The sequence below is a fragment of the Lissotriton helveticus genome, chromosome 8 (genome assembly GCF_964261635.1).
Source record: "Lissotriton helveticus chromosome 8, aLisHel1.1, whole genome shotgun sequence".
Taxonomy (NCBI): domain Eukaryota; kingdom Metazoa; phylum Chordata; class Amphibia; order Caudata; family Salamandridae; genus Lissotriton; species Lissotriton helveticus.
Genome location: NC_136069.1, coordinates 640,152,943 through 640,171,748, shown reverse-complemented (window position 1 = coordinate 640,171,748; position 18,806 = coordinate 640,152,943). Strand labels below are relative to the sequence as shown.

General features: G+C 42.2%; 1 protein-coding gene across 2 annotated transcripts in view; it reads left to right on the top strand.

Annotated features, from left to right (window-relative positions):
• The window catches only part of LOC144772859 (PRKCA-binding protein-like), a 126,650-nt gene extending 109,318 nt beyond the window's left edge, over nucleotides 1-17,332 (top strand). For both annotated transcript variants that reach the window (XM_078657496.1, XM_078657497.1), the window contains one exon: nucleotides 10,657-17,332. In XM_078657496.1, the coding sequence (XP_078513622.1) occupies nucleotides 10,657-10,910 (254 nt within the window). In that variant the 3' untranslated portion in view covers nucleotides 10,911-17,332. The remainder of the gene's footprint in view (nucleotides 1-10,656) is intronic.
• The last annotated feature ends 1,474 nt before the right edge of the window (nucleotides 17,333-18,806 follow it).

Here is an 18,806-nt window from a genome sequence, read left to right as displayed (position 1 = left end):
TTCAGCAGCCCACATGCCTCGAACGGAATATGCTACTTACCAGTATGCATCTGTTCTTGGCATGTAGGGCTGCTGACATTTATATCGCCCTCCCTCCTCCCCGGTGCCTGTCGCAGCTGTAGCATTCAAAATTAACATACTTATTCTCACGCATGGTCATCACTTACTATATCAAACTCCATCTCTGCCACAATGGCGAAAAACAATCTGAGCATGGAGGGGATGCCCATGCGCACTGTAGTCCAGGGAGGAGCCACCTATCTCGTGATACTTCGAAGACTCTTCCAGGACAACAATGTGCAATCATCCAGACCCCACACTAGGCGGCGATCTATGCATAGATATAAATGTCAGCAGCCCTACATGCCAAGAACAGATGCATACTGGTAAGTAGCATATTCCTTTCGGTATTGTAAAAGAACTGAGTGATATAATAACAACATCCCTGAGTATGGCCTGATCACAACAGGTCTGTGGTCAGTTGAATTATCAAATAAGGTCACACAAATAAGGAAAGGAATAGACAATGGATAGTTTTCTTGTGTTATTTATCAGATAATAGAAAGTTGTCCCTTTTTTAATGCACTGTCAATGGACAGCCTTATCATGACTGTGTCCAAAATAAACTCTGGATCACTGTTAGACTATACCCCCGTTTATAATGAAGCATGTCTTAAACACGTTCACTATCCCTTTCCCGACTTTACTAAATTCCACTAGTACAAGTCATAGAGCCTATTATTTTTTTTTTTAAGAAGGAATTAACATACCATACATAGCATTACTTAAAAACGATGTATGTATATGCAACATTTTCTTTTTACTTTGTATTTTTTATAAAAAAGAAATGTGTCTATCGAAAAGAAAATCCACTATAAAATTAGAAATGTATAGAACAGCATTGCAATCCAATTTCCTTTTTAATGAAAAGAAACTGCTTTAATCGGCATACAGCATCTCACGGAGTAAAAATATACTGTTGCTTTTAGGAAGTATCTTTTTTGTGTTTTAGACAGTCTCAAACTATAGGTGTCCTCATCCACTTTCATTACTGTTTTAAGAAAGAATCTCCATGATCAAGAGAAAGCATACTCGAACATGGAATTTTCAATTAAGATGGGGATAATCTAGCTGTGTTATCATTTCATAAAAATGACAGAAAATGATGTACGAACATGAATAATTACTTTGCATTATTAACTGGCAGCATAGGTATCAGATATAAGATGACTTTAACCATCATCTTCGCAATTGCATTTAACTGTCCTTACCAAGATAGAAAAACTAAAGACCATTTTTTGAGAGACTCCTGTAATGTCTGTTCTAATAGGGTCCACATTTAAGTTAATATTGTTGTTAATATATTTGGTAAACCAGACACCAGTCAATTGTATTTTTTTTATCGATCACTTGAATTCATCACACAAAAAAGGCAACATTTTAGATTTTCCGAGGTTGAGTCTGTACCTAATTTACAGAAAACCATAACTTCATTTAAAAAATAGATAAGATTACCTTGGTGCCTAAAGTAAAACAATACATAATCTGCAAATGTTCAATATTTTATTTCCCTGTCAGTACATTAACGACCTTGTATACCAAACCTTCTGTTTGACAAATTTTTGTGAAAAAGGTTTTAATGGCTAAAACAAAGAAAAGAAGAGAGGGGCATGCATGTTAGGTACCTCTTTGTAAATGAAAACAAGAAAAGATCATGCCACTGTTAAGCACACAAGATCTATTTTCATTATGTAATAAAGAAATCAAATTAATACAATTGGAGCTCAGCACGTCGTCCAATCCAGATGAAAACCTTTTTAACACAAATTGTTAGAGTCTCAAAAGGAGATGTACAACTGGAAGTTTTACTGATAATTTTGAGGGAATTGTGTATAGTATCTGAAACAAGTCTGTTTAATGAACCCATGCTAACTATTATTGACCTGTTTAGGTAGGATATACTCCGGTCTTAAGATAAGTGTCTTGGTCAAAATTGTGCGATACAACTTATTCAAAGAAATAGGATGATCGTTTTAGGAAAGAGTAATAAAAATGCCCCTTTGTTGTATAGAACAGTTTATGGCTTCTTAAAAAAGTACCTTTAGCTTTCCTTTGTGAGTAGAATTTACTATGCATATTTAAAAGATTGGGCAAAAGAATATAATTAAAATTAGAATATATTTCAGAAATCCTTTTTGACCTGGAGCTTTTCTCCCTTTGTGAAGCGAAAGAGCTTATTTTAATTTCCTCCAGCATGATAAAATTCTCCAAAAGAGTTAAACTCTATTGGATACGTTTTTCTTTAAACATCTACAAAAGAATCTGTATTGGTATGGTGGGAATCTAAGTGTACACATTCTTACAGACTAGAAGAAAATAGTCTATAATATGAGGATGAGCAGTCTCAGTGATACCATTTTGTAGGAACCTGGCTGTTTATATAGTATACCAAAAAAGAGGTATACTGTGTAAAAAATCTAGGTATCCCTTGTAAGTGGACAGGGGCTTATCAGAGAGGAGGTTAAACATCTGCTGCATACACACAGTCAATAACTGATACACCCATCTCAATAAGTGGATCCATACCAATTTATAAAAATAACACATTGAAAATGTGGGCACCAAGTTCATCAAAATCAGATAGATACGTTTTGAGTTAGAAATATTGACAGTTTTCAAAAGTCAACACGTGCAATTTCTGAAGCAGTAATGTTATCCTAGAAGGCATATACTGCATACAGGTACTTTACAGCGATTTACTGGACTTAAGGCGAGTCTGAGGCAGGGGGCAAAGCAGCACCAAAAGGTCCTCTTGGGCAGCACTGGTGTGACCGGGTGAAGAGGTGCAATATAGTGTTGGGTGCCCCATCTAAGAAAATGGGGATCGCCTTGCTCAAAAAGTGGCTGCAAGCTGGGACTGGGGAACCTGTCTGGCTGAACCAACACGGGGGCTCTGATCTCACGATGCTCGGGAACGTGGGCACACATTGGGTCCTCTTCTCCTCCAGGCGGCTGGGTGTAGATTTGTCCTGAGGCGTCGGGTTTTTGTCACCAGGGACACTCGTAGATTGGGCCTGCACATAGAGGCTGCGGCGCCAAGTCCACAGTTGGCAAGCACAAGGTGAGCTTCTGATCTGGAGGGTCTGGGGACCACGCTTGCACAGTTGGCCCACAGCTCTTCTGGGGCGCCTGGTACACTACTCCATATTAGGTCCCGGATCTTGAGGCAAGGCTGGCAGTCCTCTCAGACTCTTGGATGCACAGGCAGCTGCAGGACAAACCGTCTTTGGTTCACTTGTTTAGTACAGCAGGCTGGTAAGGTTGGCGCCAAGTCAGTTGCTGGTCATCTGATTTCCTGGTGCCAGGGACTCCCCGAAATATTAGATTTAGGGGCATTAGGAGATTGTAGGCTAGTAGCCAATGGGCTACGTACCCCTTGGGTTGCAATGTCCCCTATATGACCACTTCCTGTGGGAAGTGGGCATAACCCTTTCTCAGAGTTCCTAATTCTACCATCAACAAGGTGGCAAGCTCTGAATTTTCATGTCCACATCAGGTAGCCGACGTTGTGGGTGAACATGCCTCTCTGACTACTAATTTTCCCGCCAATCCAGGCACCGAATGGGTCCTGGCCTAGGGGGATTACAACCACTCACCTCTAAGAGAAGCCAGATTTGCATGCCAAAGGTGGTGGGCTCTTTGAAGCTCCCTGCCTTGTAATGCAAGTTTAGGGGTCATCCTGCTTGAGAGGGGTGTAAAATTCCCTCTGCCAGAGCAGGCTTTGTTCCTGACCTCCTGAGAGCATGGTCCCTCATCTCAACACTGTGGTCAGAACCTCATCTGTCATGGCAGGCTGGTCAGAACCAGTCAGCCAGAACACTTGTAGTTGGTAGCTTTTCAGGGGGCACCCCTAAAGTGTCCTTTGGGTGCATGTATTAATAAATCCATCACAGGAATCAGTGTGGGGGTTTTAATACAAGATATTTGAAACCAAACATCTTTGGTATCATTGAAGTCATCATGTAACTGGGGAACTCGTGTACCAGTGTCCAGCACATGTACTTAAAATGGCGTCCCTGTTCACTTTTACTGGAAGCAATTAACTAGCCAGCACAGGGGCATATCTGCACATTCAGTTCTGTCCCCACATGTAGTATAGTGCACCCTGCTTTAGGACTGTTGGGCCTGCTGTAGGGGGTGATTTGCCTATATTGCATACAGTCTCTGCAGGCATTGCACACAGGGCTGTTTGCCATGTGGTCTTTTCACTTTTGTGTGCTCCAAGACATGCAGCATGCAATGGCAGCTTGTATGGGCTTGGTGAAGGCTCCCTTACAGTGGCTCAATACATGCTGCAACCCTTAAGGACCCTCTTCAGCCTCCTTGCCCTAGGTGCCTGGGATACCATTTAATATGGACTTGCAGAGGGGGTGCTAAATGTATTGCGGATTGGGGAAACAGTTGTGCAGTTTAGTAAAAGGATCTCGCACTTGGAACCTGGTTAGCAGGAAATTGCATGAACACCAGTCAAAGTGGGAGTAGCCATGTCAAAAAGGGGCAATGTCCTGCACATTTTCGTTTTACAGTAATGGGAAAAATACTTTTCTTTTTTGTTTTTGTAAATAATTGGCTAAAATATTTTTCATCTTATTCTGTCCTTGTGAGACTTAGCTTTTGTTTATAAAGAGAATATCATGCACATGTAGTTGTACTCCTGTTAAGATTAAACTTTGCTATAAAATGAGTTAATTGATTAGTTTTGTAATATAAGATATGTTCACATTTTTTTTTGTTTCTAAAATTAATCCTGGATTTTTCTTCAGAATTTTTCTGCTAACATTTTTTTTCTTGGGCAAATAATGATCTAAATAACTACGAGACAAAGTTTTATAAGCATCCCAAGTGATTTGAAATTAAGGAAGGCCCAAATTCCAATGAAAAATTAGGGTCATTTAAAAGATAGGTATAAACTGCCAGCTATTTCTTTTTCTTGAAGGAAGGATGTCAAAATAAAGAGGGGGCTGAGCCATGATATGAGATTAAGATTAAAACAAAGTGTAGAAATTTTTACTTGAAAAAAATATAATCAGTTCCAGTGTTGGTAAAATAGATAAGGAAAAAAGAATTAACTCGTATGAGGCTTACAAAGTCTCCAGGAGCCATACAATTTGCTTAAGGAAATTTCTCTTAGAAGCTTTCCGCATTTTATTTGGGCAGGATTTGTAGCAGGACCTTGTGCCACTGAGGGGATCCATCAGTTACAACCCTCTCCCTCTATTATTATTTCTCAGAGATAGTTATTAGTTGTGCTCCCTTGAAAGCAACACCAAATATTTTTACATTGAGCTATAACCAACAACTTTCTCAATAATTCCCCAGAGATAATACATCATCGAGAGGTTTAAAAATACAAAAGTATATCTCCATTTGTTGTGATTTTTGCTAAATCTAAAATCTTTCCCTCGGAAAATCTGATGATCTACAAGATGAATCTCTTAAAGTAAAGTGATGTGAGTCTTAAATTTGGATAAATAGGATGATACGTTTTCTCTAAATTAGGCTCATAAGGCCCGTTGAATTCCTTCAAGCTAATGTAGGTTTTTTAGAGTAAGAGAAAGCAACACAAATAGTCCCCAAACACCACTCCAGCGTTGAAAGAAAAATGGCTATGATAGATACAATGTCAAGTTTCTGAAGGTAAGTAGTTAGAGATACACAATAATAAGGAGCGGATGAATGGTACGAATGAAAATAACTGTATGCTAAGTAAATGAAAAAACATACGTAAGAAAGAAAATGCTGGGGTAAGCAATGGTAAAAGCCATATGTATCTTGCTCCTGCCTGTACCAAACAGGCAGGAGCCTGTTTGGTTCAGGCAGGCCTGTGGGTCATTACAACATTGGTCAGAACAATGTTAGTCATTACACTGCATCCTTTTCAGTGGGAGTCACTACTACTAACCAACAAGAGGCAACTACTCAAGTAGTAATCATAAGCTGCCGCCTACTCAGGCCAAATGGCCCTGCACTACTTTTAAACCCTCTAAACTACGTAACCTATTCTGGCGTCCATTTTATTCTGTACTAATAAAGGGGAGCAAACTCAACATAAATAATTGTTGCATAATAAAAAAAATTATTTTACCCAAAAGATTCTTTCTTTTTTTTAGCAGCACGATAAAAACATTGTAAGACATTAAATGTATCCCTATTTATCTCTTAGAACACACTTCCAGTCCTTGTCTCAAAGAATAAACCTATTTTACAGGACACACCTAATAATCCATTCAATGGATAAATAAGATCCACTAGTTTGGAAATACATTTATCAAGTATTCTATGCTAGCTTGTTCTTATCCGTTTTTTATAATCAGAGAAAAAAAATCACAGTTGTACAGAACATGACCAGAATGGGGGAAAAGTAAAACTACTTATCAAAGTGCATTGATGGTCCTTGCATTAAAGCATAATGGTAACAGGGTGCAGTGTGCCTCGGATAACGAGTTCACATATATATCAGGCAGGAGAGAGGTCTGTATCCCACAGTAATTTGTGAAAATAATGGGTCATGCCCAGGAAAAAACTCAGAAATCCAGTTTCTGATAGGGTTCGAGATATGGCTCAATCTAGATTGATACCTTCCACTTTCTACAGTTTCCAGAGTGCAGGCATTCATAAACTTCTGCCGCCATACCTGTGGACGTGGTATTACACTCGACAGCCAATACTGAGCGAAAACAAGCCTAGCCAGGGAGATAGTAAAAAATAGATCTCAGTTACGCTAGATAGAAACTGCTTTGAATGTCCAAGTTTAATCATCTTATCATCCCATATGTCTACCGTATGAGAGCTCCTGTCCAATTTGCAAAGATGATCCTGGTACCCACATATACCTGGACAAAAAGCCAAAATGTGTACACTACCTGCCCCGTCAGTCCCGCCCCAAAAGCATTTCCCATTTTACCCATCCCTACCTTACCTTACCTTCATCTTACATAGGCCAAAAGGAGTATAATTAAAATAATTCAAAAATTGGTTGTTTCCGATGTACTTTTGCTTACAATGCTCCCTTCTCCTATAGAACATGTAAGCTTGTCATTTTATTCTGTGTTTTTGTACATTATTTAAGGTCTCATAACAAGAAACACAACCCAGTGTAGGGAACTGGGCTTTTTTGCCCCCTTTTAAGCTACTAGATGCTGATTTTCGACTCTGACAATGCACTGAGGCCTCCTAACCAGAACCCAGTACTCCTTCCCTTAAAACAAGGTAAAGTCTAATTGCGCTACAACATTAGCAACCCTGTAAGTCCCTAGTAAATGCTTCTCCAGGTACCTAGGGCATGGGTACTAAAGAGGGTCCCTAAAGGCTACAGCATACCTTATACCACCCTGACGACCCACATACAAATTCCAGACAGACTGCCATTGCAGGCTGTGTGACATGGTGCAAACCATGAGTGAAATCCCAACATGACACACTCCTGTGTGCCATGCCAAAGTCACTGCATCTAATATATGTAAGTTAGGCCTTTGAGCCCTAAGGCATGGTGCGTTATATATTTCATGTGAGGACATATCTGCATGAACCGATGTGCTCCTGTGATGTCTAGTTCTATTACTAGATATTGCTTGTGACCAGGGAAGCCATTTTCAAAATCATGTGCTGGCCATTGGTGAAAACGAGCTCCCCCGGTACATGATACCTTCACTGAAATTAGGGTGTTTGGTATCAAACATCTCGTATTATTAAAACCACACTGAGGCCAGTGTCAGATTTGCTAATCCATGCACACCGAGGGCATCCTAGAGGTTTCCCCTGAAAACTACTAGCCCCTGGTGTGTTGGCTGACTGGTTTCTGCCAGTCTGCCACCAGAGACAAGTGTCTGACCCCAGAGGGTGAGAGCCTTTTCTCTCAGGGAGTCAGAAACAAAGCCTGCTTGGGAAGCTGGTGATAACGTCCCATCTCACAGGATGACTTGCTGAATAGCATTACAAGGCAGGGGAACTTCAAAGAAGCTACCGCATTTGAAATGTAAGTCTGGCTTCCGTCACAGGAGAGGAGGATTACCCCTTTCGTCCAGAACCCTTTGGCAACTGGACAGGCAGGAAAATTAGCTAATCAGCTAGGCATGTCCACCCACAGGCTTAGTACTACCTCTAAAGTTGCTTAATCTGGGCTGTATAACGTTAAAATGCATTCTGTTGCAACGCATGCCTTTACCATGCACAACCTTTACCACGAATATGCCTTAACCATGCCTACCTTAACAACTGATTTCTTTGTAAAAGTATACATGTTAAAGGCGTATTTGTGGTAAAGGTGACCCCTGCCCTGAGTCCTAAAATCGATCCCTTGAGCCCCACCCAACACTGACCGCCGCCCATTTTAAACTACTCCTTCCGTAAGCCCTAAAGGTGAACCCCTGTGTGACTCCCTGATTCCCCCCTCCTCCACCCCCAGTCCTTCTAAAAACTACTCCTCACCTGCCCTGAGCCCTAAATGCAGACCCCTGTGCGATCCCCCGCCCCAGCCCTTCTAAATATGACTCCTTCCCTTAGCCCTAATTGCGGTCCTCTGTGCGACTCCCGCCCCAATAACAAAAAGTATACGTTTTTAACCGCCTGCCCCAGGCCCAATCCCCCTTACCCCTCACAACGTCAACACCCCTGAGTCGCAGCTCATGTCGTAAAGAGGAAGCGGAAGGGTCTCTCAGTTTCCTCTAACGACGCCGATAGTCGTCACCACTCTTACCACACATAAACCTTTACCATACATACCTTTACAACACTTTACGTTGTAAAGGCATGCGTGGTAAAGGCTATGCGTGGTAACCGTGCATACCCTTACCAAACATATACCTTTACAGTACATACCTTTACAATGTAATTCTTTCTAAAGGCATGCATGGAAACAGCTGTGTTGTAATGGCTGTTTCCTCCTCATCTGAGGTGGACACGACTATTCAGAGTTACCATTCTTTGTGTTGGAAAACTAGGGATTCTGGGACCGGGTTATGCCCACTTCCCACAGGAAGTAGTCATATAGGGGGTGTAGTTACCCCTCACTCCCCTTAACGCCCATAAATTGAGCATTAAGGGGACTCCCCGATACCAGATCTTCAGATTTCGTTGGACACAAAAGGAGTGGAAGAAGGCTGCTGACCCGAGAAGCACAACTGATTTGGCGGCAATGCTGCTGGCCTGTCTGCTGCACCTGACCTTCATGGAGCAACTGATTTGTTCTGCCGCTATGCAGACCTCAAGAAACCGGGAGGGCTGCCAGTGCTTTGTAATATCCCAAGAGAACTCCCTTGGAGTAGAGGTGCTACTCCCCTGCAGCCGCAGGCACCAAAGAAGCAAGACCCAGTACACTGACCTGCCACCTACGGGGACTACTATCGCAGCAGCCACCCACAAAGGGGTAGCAGTGCTCTTACAGGTCAGATCCATCCTCCCTCCAAGTGTGGGGCCTCAAGGACCGACCGGAGCCGCACAGTAACAATCCCTGGGGTACCTGACTCCTTGCAGCAGCCATGGCTAGTTGTGCCCAGCCCAGACACCAACGCCGAGAAAGACCGACCTGCACGTTGAGGGACTTCAGAGACCGCGAGACCCACTTTGTGAGTGGCCCAGCTATCCTGTCTGCCCCTCTTCTGCAAAACAATGACTATGAAGTGAGTCTGTGACCGCCACCACCCGATGCCTCACAGTAACTATGCACCTATGCTCCAGATCCCAAGTCCAAGGCAGGTGCCAACGGAGTCAACAGACCCATAAGAGCCAAGCCCACACTTGTGTTTGCCCCGACTGGGCTTTTAGTTGCCGCCTGCAGCCTCTTTGTGCAGGCCCTCTGTAACCACAAGAGACTTATGAACCAAAATGCTAAAGCTACAGTGCATTTTCCCATCCATAAAGGGATATATGATTACAAAAAGCAGTTTTCCTGTCTTTTGTCGAAACAATTATAGTAGATAAAAAAGAGCTTTGGTAGAAATGTTCTTCTCTATATATTTAAACTCGTCTTAATTGTGTGTGTGTGTGTGTTTTTGTAGGTATGAGACTTACTCTTGACTTGAAATGAGCCTAGGACTGCTTGCCATTCTTCCTTCAGGACTGTTTTAACTGTGTTTCGTTTGGTCAATGTGCTGTGAGGGCACAGAGGAAATATGTGTATTACTTAAAATGTCTCTGAAGCAAGCCACACATTTTACAGCATGAGTACTCACAAACATTTGCCATGGGGCCTCAAAGTATGGTCTGTGGCATGACCGAGGGCCGCACAGATGCCAGCAAGGTGGTGGTAGGGGGTGTGAGTGGGCCAGGGATTGTTTAAAGAGGTCTAAAAGATTTTTTAAATAAACGGGCAAGCATTTATTTGCAGGTTAATAAATGCTTGCTTGTTTAGTTAACATTTTTTTGATATTATTGCTCAGCAACTAAACAGCAGCTGGGCTGCTGTTCACCAGGGGGGGCACATGTAAAGGTCAAGAGGGCTATACTTTGAGTATCACTGTTTTACAGCAATCCCCTCTAACCCTAATGATCTTCTCTGTTGTGGTACATTATTCTTGAAAGTGTTTCTGTTGAAGTTAAAAATGGTGTGGGATTTCTAATTGTACCAACACATCTCTCCGATTTCTCATTCCCTCCCAGTCCAGGACATTGTGTTCCAGCTTCAGCGGTTTGTCTCCACCATGTCCCGATACTACGACGATTGCTACGCTGTGCTTAGAGATGCCGATGTCTTCCCCATTGAAGTGGACCTTGCTCGCACCACGCTGACTTACGGGCAGAAGGACATTTTCACAGATGGGGCAGAAGATGAAGAGGATGATGAGGAGGAGGAGGACTGCAGGCCGAAGCCACCGGCCGAGGAAAATGGAGAGAAGCTAATTGATGATGCGTAGTGCTGCGCTAACTGCCCCGACCTGGTTGTTCACTGATGGACCATGCTAGTGACAATGGGTGGTGTGCTGGTATGGGTCTGTGACAGAGATATAAAGATTTATACTTTTATCGTTCACATCCCACGAATGATTCGCTGTTAGAGGGATTCATCATTCCATTCTTTCTTTTGGGTGTGGGTGCTGGGATTCTATATTTAACTCTCTTTGGAGGGGTATTTATTTTATTTTGTCGCAATGTTTGATGGATCTATTCACTGGAACAGCCTTTCTTGACCTTTAAGCTGTCTCTTGAATCAGGAGGGGTGTCGGAGACAAGGTTTGCTATCCACTTCTGTATGAGAAAGATGGCATTCGTAGGCGATGGAACCTCAAATCTGAAGATTACAAACTGATATGATAAGTGCCTGTACAGTGGTATTGGCAACAAACTCTCTAGCCTACTCACAAGCCTCTGGAGGAGTCTTGCCTTGCATACCATGAAAGAACTATAAAACCGCAGAGGTTGCTGTGATCTGTACCTTGTATATGGTTGATCGGTGCAGTATTATATGATGAGGCTCATATTGTAGGTCCATACATTCTGCGTTATGGTTTACCTCTACATTGTTAAACAGCTGGCAAATTCCGAGATGCTGGAGAGCTGCTGACATTTGAGCAATCGTGTCAACCAGGACCCTCCCAGTAGGAGGCGTAGGAATTTGTTGTGGGCCGTGCCTGTACATTAGTTCTGGTCATTGAAGTGCACTCTTCCGCTGATACCGAGGAAGTTGCAGCACTTCCAGTTTGCTTCAGGATGAACCTTTACAGTAGTATAGCAAGGATTTTAGAGGCTATAGCTGTATTGAAATTACTCTACAGTGGACAAGCCTACAGCCCTTCCAAGCCCCCACACGGTGCTGTAGAATGTGCCCCAATCATTTTCCTCCAGGGAGAGCATTTACTGGGACAGATTCTATCCATCCTCAAATATATCGTGGAAGCTGTTGTACATGCATGTTAAGTCCAGCCGTGCTGGTCCAAGCTTACATGTTCTATACAACTCTCACATTGATGGCGACTTTATAGAATGCTGTCCTAGCACATAGCTGCTGAAGTACCTGTGCTGTGATAAAAGTAAGGTTCCATATTTTTTGTGTTGTGTTAGAGGCTATCACATTGCAAATTTGGCAGAGCTGTTGATTTTGTTTTTTGCTTGGGTTTAACAATATATGTGGGGTTTTAAACCACATACCTAAAGAAAACACTGTAATGTACAGTTGAAACAAGGGGGTGGGACACACCTTTGTCTAAGAGCAATGCATTTTACCCATCCCTTGGTCCTGGTGTGAAGGTTGTCTCTGGACATTTTGTCCACCTACAGACAGGGGTGTGCATGTCCAGTGATGTGGCATGTTCTAGTATGCACCTAGAGTGGTTTTTTACTATAGCATTATAGCCTGTAACAAAGGGATTTACCAGTCATCAAAGATCCTTTCTCCAGTTGTAGGCCTGAGATGTTAACATGTGCAGCCTGAGGCATAACAGCTTTCCACCCATTGAAGTTCAAATGTTCTAAGTTAATCCGAAGGAAGCAGGAAAACACACAGAGTGCAGGGCAAGAAGGACTATATCCGCCATTATTGCCCCTCTGCATCTCCATTGTTCTAAGTGCAGCTCCCATAATTCCGGTGTTATACTGTGGGTACAAGCTGTACTTTCACAGGTGAAATGTGGAGTATTTGTCTTCTTTGAGGAAGTCAGATGTCTTGTGCATGTATTGTCTTCACTTCTGCTACATAAACTTTACTAGCAGGGTAACTGCTCCTTTTCACTTGCCTGCCCTCTACCCTGCTCACTCACCATCTCACCAACCTCTGTGTTGAAGTGAACATCCCACAGGGTGTCTGCTACTTTTCACTTCCCACCACTATTGCCTTATTGGACAGCTGATTGGATACTTTCTCCCAATTTGTAAGTGTATTATTTGTCAGTTGGTCGTTGACAGTCACTGGGTCTTAACCAATGTGCGTGTAGCGTGTCTAAGGCTCTCTCTCCCATCCTTATACATGCGGTGTCTGATGGTATGCTTTAGCTTAATTTCCAGTTTGTACGCTGTTTCTAATTATGTTCATCTTCGTTACTGTGTTTTAGTGATCCTTTTAATATTTATTTGTAGGAACTTTCTGTAAAATGCTATGTGTCTCTGTGAACTTTCTTTCGAATAGATCTGGAAAAAGTACAAATGGCTCCTTGACCGCGATCTTAGCCTGGTCTCTGAGCTCAGAAAGTCCACACCGACGGGCAATATTGCAGGGATCTAAGCCCAGAATGTCCAGACTTGGACATTATTGCAGTAATTGGGGGTTGTGCCTCCAGAGAAGCCAAAGTTCCCACCATTAGAATCTATGGGAAATCAAAAATGCTTTAATTTCTAAATAGTACATTCATATCGTTAAAAATAAAACGCCTGTAAAGACATTTAAATGCAAAATAGACAACGCTCATGCTCTGAAATTATAAATATATAAAAGTAGTCTGTCACCTATGTAGCTTAATCCAAACAATTATCATGCCTGTTCTTTTAAAACAAGGATTCTCAAACATTAGTTTACCATAGCACATTTTTCTCTTATCTTGAAGGTTGACCCACTTCCATAACACATGGTGCAGTGCATACATGTTTACAATGCTATGTTTTTTAAACTCTAGTTTGGCATAGCTCCTGTCGTGATAGATTTTTAATGGTTATTTACAATGTCACTGTGACCTAGGGTTCCCACCTCTTCTGTTTTTCGAAAGATGGGCCCCAGTGCTTGGGAGAATGTATGTGATTTCTGCCAAGCCCTTCATTACTTTGAATCTCATTCAAAACGGATGATCTGCATTCTGTGCTTGGCCATCAACATTTGTGCAGTTACCGAAAAAATATAATTAAAATAATTCTTCGAAGGCCCCAAACCTACTGTGGGTTATCTTGGTTTCGATATTTCCTTTTGTGAAAGCTTGGTTTTGAATAAGCAAAACAGAATTCTTGGACTCTCGCAAACCAGGAAAACAAAGCACTGAACTCATATATTTTAAATTTTAGATTTTCTTTATTCCGATGCCTTGTATAATGTAAAGCAAGCTTTCTTTCCCCTACCAATGCCTCGTATGTTAGCACTGCTGCTAGAGAATGAAGTTGGCAACTTCAGCATTTATGGAAAAAACAAATGAATCTAACTAGAAGTTTGAGTTTGTCCTGTCTCTAGTTAGTACTTTCTCCATAGAGGTTTTGATACCCAGTGAGAAACTGTCTTAAAAGATTTGTTCTTTGAGTGCTTCTTTTCTTCTTATGAAAGATGTTGCTTGACACCATGGTATACACAAGCCCGTCTTGCTTTAATGGTCAGATGTGTGTCTGCCAGTTTCTGCAACAGAACCACACCAAAGAAACATGTTTCGAACTTCGCCCTAGTCTGCTTTAAATTGGAGCTGTATACGCCCTGCACCAGCCAGTTGGAATCAAGGTCTTTTGGGGACATTAACCCCTCCCACAGCCATGGATTTATTAGCAGCCTGCTTGTTAGGTACATTCCCTCACGTGCTCTTCGCTCAGGTCACAAGAACTTGCTAGTTGTGCCTCGTATTAGGAAACAACGCCTGGGAGGCGGTTCTTTTCACTATTTAGCCTCCTCCCTTTGGAATTCTCTGCCACTGACATTGAGACTTCATGAAGACCTTCTGGCTTTCAGACAAGCTTTCAAAACTTGGCTTTTTAGGCAAGCTTACCCATAGTTAATTTCTGCCTCTTTCTGTTGTTGTGTTATGTTTCTGCAAATCTTTCAATAGCGCCATGAAGCCTTCGGGCGTACGTGCGCTCAATAAATTCTATTTAACATAACATAACATAACATGACGAGCTCAGCTCGTCATGAGCCACGGTTCTCGTGTGCTCATGGCGAGCTGAGCTCGTCACTGCCGTTAGAACGCTCACACGGGGGGATAATTCCCCTGCTGTGCTGAGCGTTCTATTGAAACAGGCGTGGCCGTGACGAGCTCAGCTCGTCATGAGCACACGAGAACCGTGGCGCTGTGCGCGCCACCCCCACCCCCAGCACAGCAGGGGAATCGGGCCAGCAGCAAAGCGGTTAACCTTGTTTTGTCTTGACAGATACTGTTTTCCACCCACAGCTTTGAGAGTCATGCATTGTGTCGAGCTAGTTTGCTTCCATTGAACTAATTAGAGTAACACACCCTTTAGCTCTGATTTGTAAGTTTGAAGTCCAGGACAGAAGCAGTGTCTATGACGTTGAATTGCGGGCAACCACCAAGATAGGGTGGACCCCTCACTCAGTTTTGGGGAAGAAAATAAACAGATTATGTTCTTGTTTTATATACAGTTGTGCACCGTTTAACCTCTGTCTCATCATATTTCCCAACTACTGGCATCCTATAAGTGTGCCAGAAAATGCAAAGGAAAATATCCTTATTGTTGGCGAATATTGCACAAATATAGCCACATATGTTTAAAAATATATTTGCCCCGCCCCCTCAATCCACATCCTCGTCCCAATTCTGGAGTTAATAACGCTGCAGGCAGTGCCTCCGGAGAGATAGATATCTGGGCCTTTTCCAGGAAACTGTAGCAGCTGCTGTACATATTTTGGTATTTATATAGAGATTTATAAGATACACTTTATCCACAACTATTGCATACATTTTGCATCTCTTTATTTAATAGCGAAAGGTAGAAACTTCCACAGAGCTGCCACTTTATAACCAGTCTATGAGGCAAAATGGCTGACTCTTCCAGCAGTTTGACAATTTTCCTAAGAGTGCGCATGAAGGAGACCTTTCAGATGTGTGGTACATCTGCCTTATCTGACCCATCTTCTGGATTGTTTTGTGTCTTTGTTTGTGTCATGAACCGTTGTGTAAACTCCAGTAGTGAATGTGGCCTTTTATTCACTGAATTTTAATTATCTGTTATACAATTTGTTTCGTGAAGTGGGCTTTTCTTTAAAATGTTGATCAGTCTCTATGGCCTCAACTTGGAAAGAGTACGCGGAGACCGCCAGTTGAATCCTTGTCTGAAATATGTCTGCTCTCAGAGCCTAATGTTCTTGATAGGACCATCATTTATGGCTATAATGACGAACCACCAGGGAATCCAGAGAACCCGCCCCCGTATAAGCTAATGGAATATTATTATATTTTTTCAAAATCACGCACTCAGCAACTTTTCAAAAATCTATTAAGACACCAGCGAAGGGGTTTAAAAAATGGAAAGAAATAAGGAACTGGAATTTTCTGCATTTTAAATGCTTGCAGTATTTTTTTGAAAACGTACCCATTTCCCTTCGCCCATCACAGTTACTTTTCCTGATAGATTTTACTACCATGCCCTTTTTTTATTTTATGCAAGATTGTACCCCCCTTCTTGTACATTGCAGTTCTTATAAGGGTAGCAGTGCTGAAGTTCTTGTGCCCTGCATAGACACTGGATTTATCTAAGAAAAACATGAGCACCCTTTGAAAAACAATCAAAGAGGACCAAAACAACTATAAGTTCACTTAATCTTTTCTCTCCTTCCTCCATAAGATTCCTGAAAGGTAATGAATTGAAACACTTTGAGCTGCGTTTTGTACTATTTTGTATAGTGTGTTTAACAAACTTTGTTTTTTTTATCAGACCCTTCACTCCTTGCAAGCATGCCTGTTGTATATATAATGTACTTGTAGAGCATGCCCCAGCCTGCTTTAGTGGTCACTTATCTCATCTACAGCTGCTCCAGCAAATCCTTTTGGAAGGGAGTTGTCCCCAAACGTGGCCTCATCTGCTTTATTAGCCAATCGAAGTCGAGGTCTTTTGAGGACTTTGGTCTCGGTTAATCAGTGACCTCCTGGCTTATTCTGGAATAAAGGTCTGTTGGGAACTGTTTCAGAGATGCTGTTCAGGGAAAGTTTTTTCTTCTTTTATAATCCAAGCTCTGTCTTTACTCTGGAAACCTGTTCCATTTACAGCCTCCTGCAGAAGAAGGCCACATTGTGATCTGCCACCCTGATGTGTCTTCTGCAATTGTTTGGGTTTGCACCAAGATGCCCCTATGGTCGCCACAATGCTTTATACATTTCTTTCCAATTTATGGGATTATTCCACACTGGCTGCTAGGAGATATTTTTGCACAATTGAAAGCATGACGTTTTTAACAGGAGAGTAGAAGTCAAGCGAATTAAGTTGTACTTTGTGTATTATCGCTAGTGGCCAGTGGATGGCAGCCTTGATCCACGCGTCATTTTTTTCCGGCCGGAATGAGGATTTTATTTTGAAGAAACTCAAATGTTTTATTTTGTGCCTTTTTTTCTTACACTGGAATGTTGTGCTCTGCATCTCTGTGAGAAGCAATGGATCGGTCTGTAATTATAATGTTAATTAAAAAAATCGATGGTTTGGACAAAAACATGCATCTTTTGATCATTCTAAATGTTATTTTGCATTGCATCTTAAAGGGAGCTCGATGTGTGGGTGATTTATGGTTCTATGTAGGGCTCGTTAATAGTACTCAAAGCTGACATTCAGCAGCAGTGGAAGGTTTCTTATACTGCCTTCCTATGTGCATCACTGTCTTTCGGATTTAATCATAAATCTCTTCATGGAAGTACATGCTGAGTGCTAATTCTTGCGTTGTTTATGGTTTTGTAGAACAGACGTTGAAAATACACTACAAAGTAAGTGAAAAACAAATCTTTATTCAACCTTTTAACTAAACCGGTCAAAGAAGGAAAGCCACCGGTATAAAATATCAGCTTTAAAGTCTGTTTCAAGAAGTTACACCATGGACCGTATTGGTTGTGTTATTTTGGAGAGTTTAGTTGGAGAGAATGAATAAAATACACAATGAACTCCCTTTTTGTTTGGGATGTGGGGAGAGTGAATGAGTGAAGAATCAAATACTAGATTTAGATCTTTATTATATGGAATGCAATGGTCATAGATTCACATGCTTTTAAATGCTCCTTACTTCAGACGAGCAGCTCCGACTTTACGTGGTATTCTGCTCATGGAAGCTTCATCCTGCAGATTCCTCAAGTTTATTGTATTTTTATGTATTTATATTCAATTATAGTAATTGGGAAAAAAACAACCAAACCATTTCCTAACGTGTCACACCAAAATCACCCCCCACACACACGCACACCTGTTCAATGCAAATTATGTTCAATGACCAGTCCTATTTGAATTGGTCCGAATCTAAGGAAATCATATGACAACGCTGCTCACACCTCTAGGACAAATGACAATTGTTCGTCCCTCCTAGAGCCCCTGAGATGTGTCCCTTGTGCTAGGGTCCACTCCATCACATCCCTCACCCACAGCTCTTCCACTGGGATCTCTCACCCCATTCTGCTAATGGCTTTTCATTGCTTGCAGATTCCTCACCTTACCTTAAATGAATCCTTTTTTTTTCTCTCAAAACCTTTATTGAGGAGCTTCAAGTCAGGCACATTACACAGTGCTACATAGCAACTCACATTAACACATTGTAGCCCAAGTCAAGCGTCGGAAACAAGTCGACTGCACCTTGCAAAAAACATGAACACATTAAGGCAGGAATCACAAGCATCATTTCACGGGGGTCCCTCGACACACTCAACTACCCCATCAATGGTGGGCGCCTCGGGCGGGGGGGCCCACACGGAGGGGGAAGGCAGACACCGGCTAGCACCGGCAGCCGCCGCGGGCGAAGATCCGGCAGGGAGCGCGGGAGAAGCAGCGCCGCTAGAGGGACACAGGAGTGAAGGTAAGTCATCAAAGGGCCCCAGATCTCAACAGGACAGGACCTGGCGGGTAATACGTCCCAAAACTCCAATAACAGAGTCTGACATCGAGAGGCGTCCTCCAGCCAACTGTGAACCTTAGAAGCAGGTCTGCGA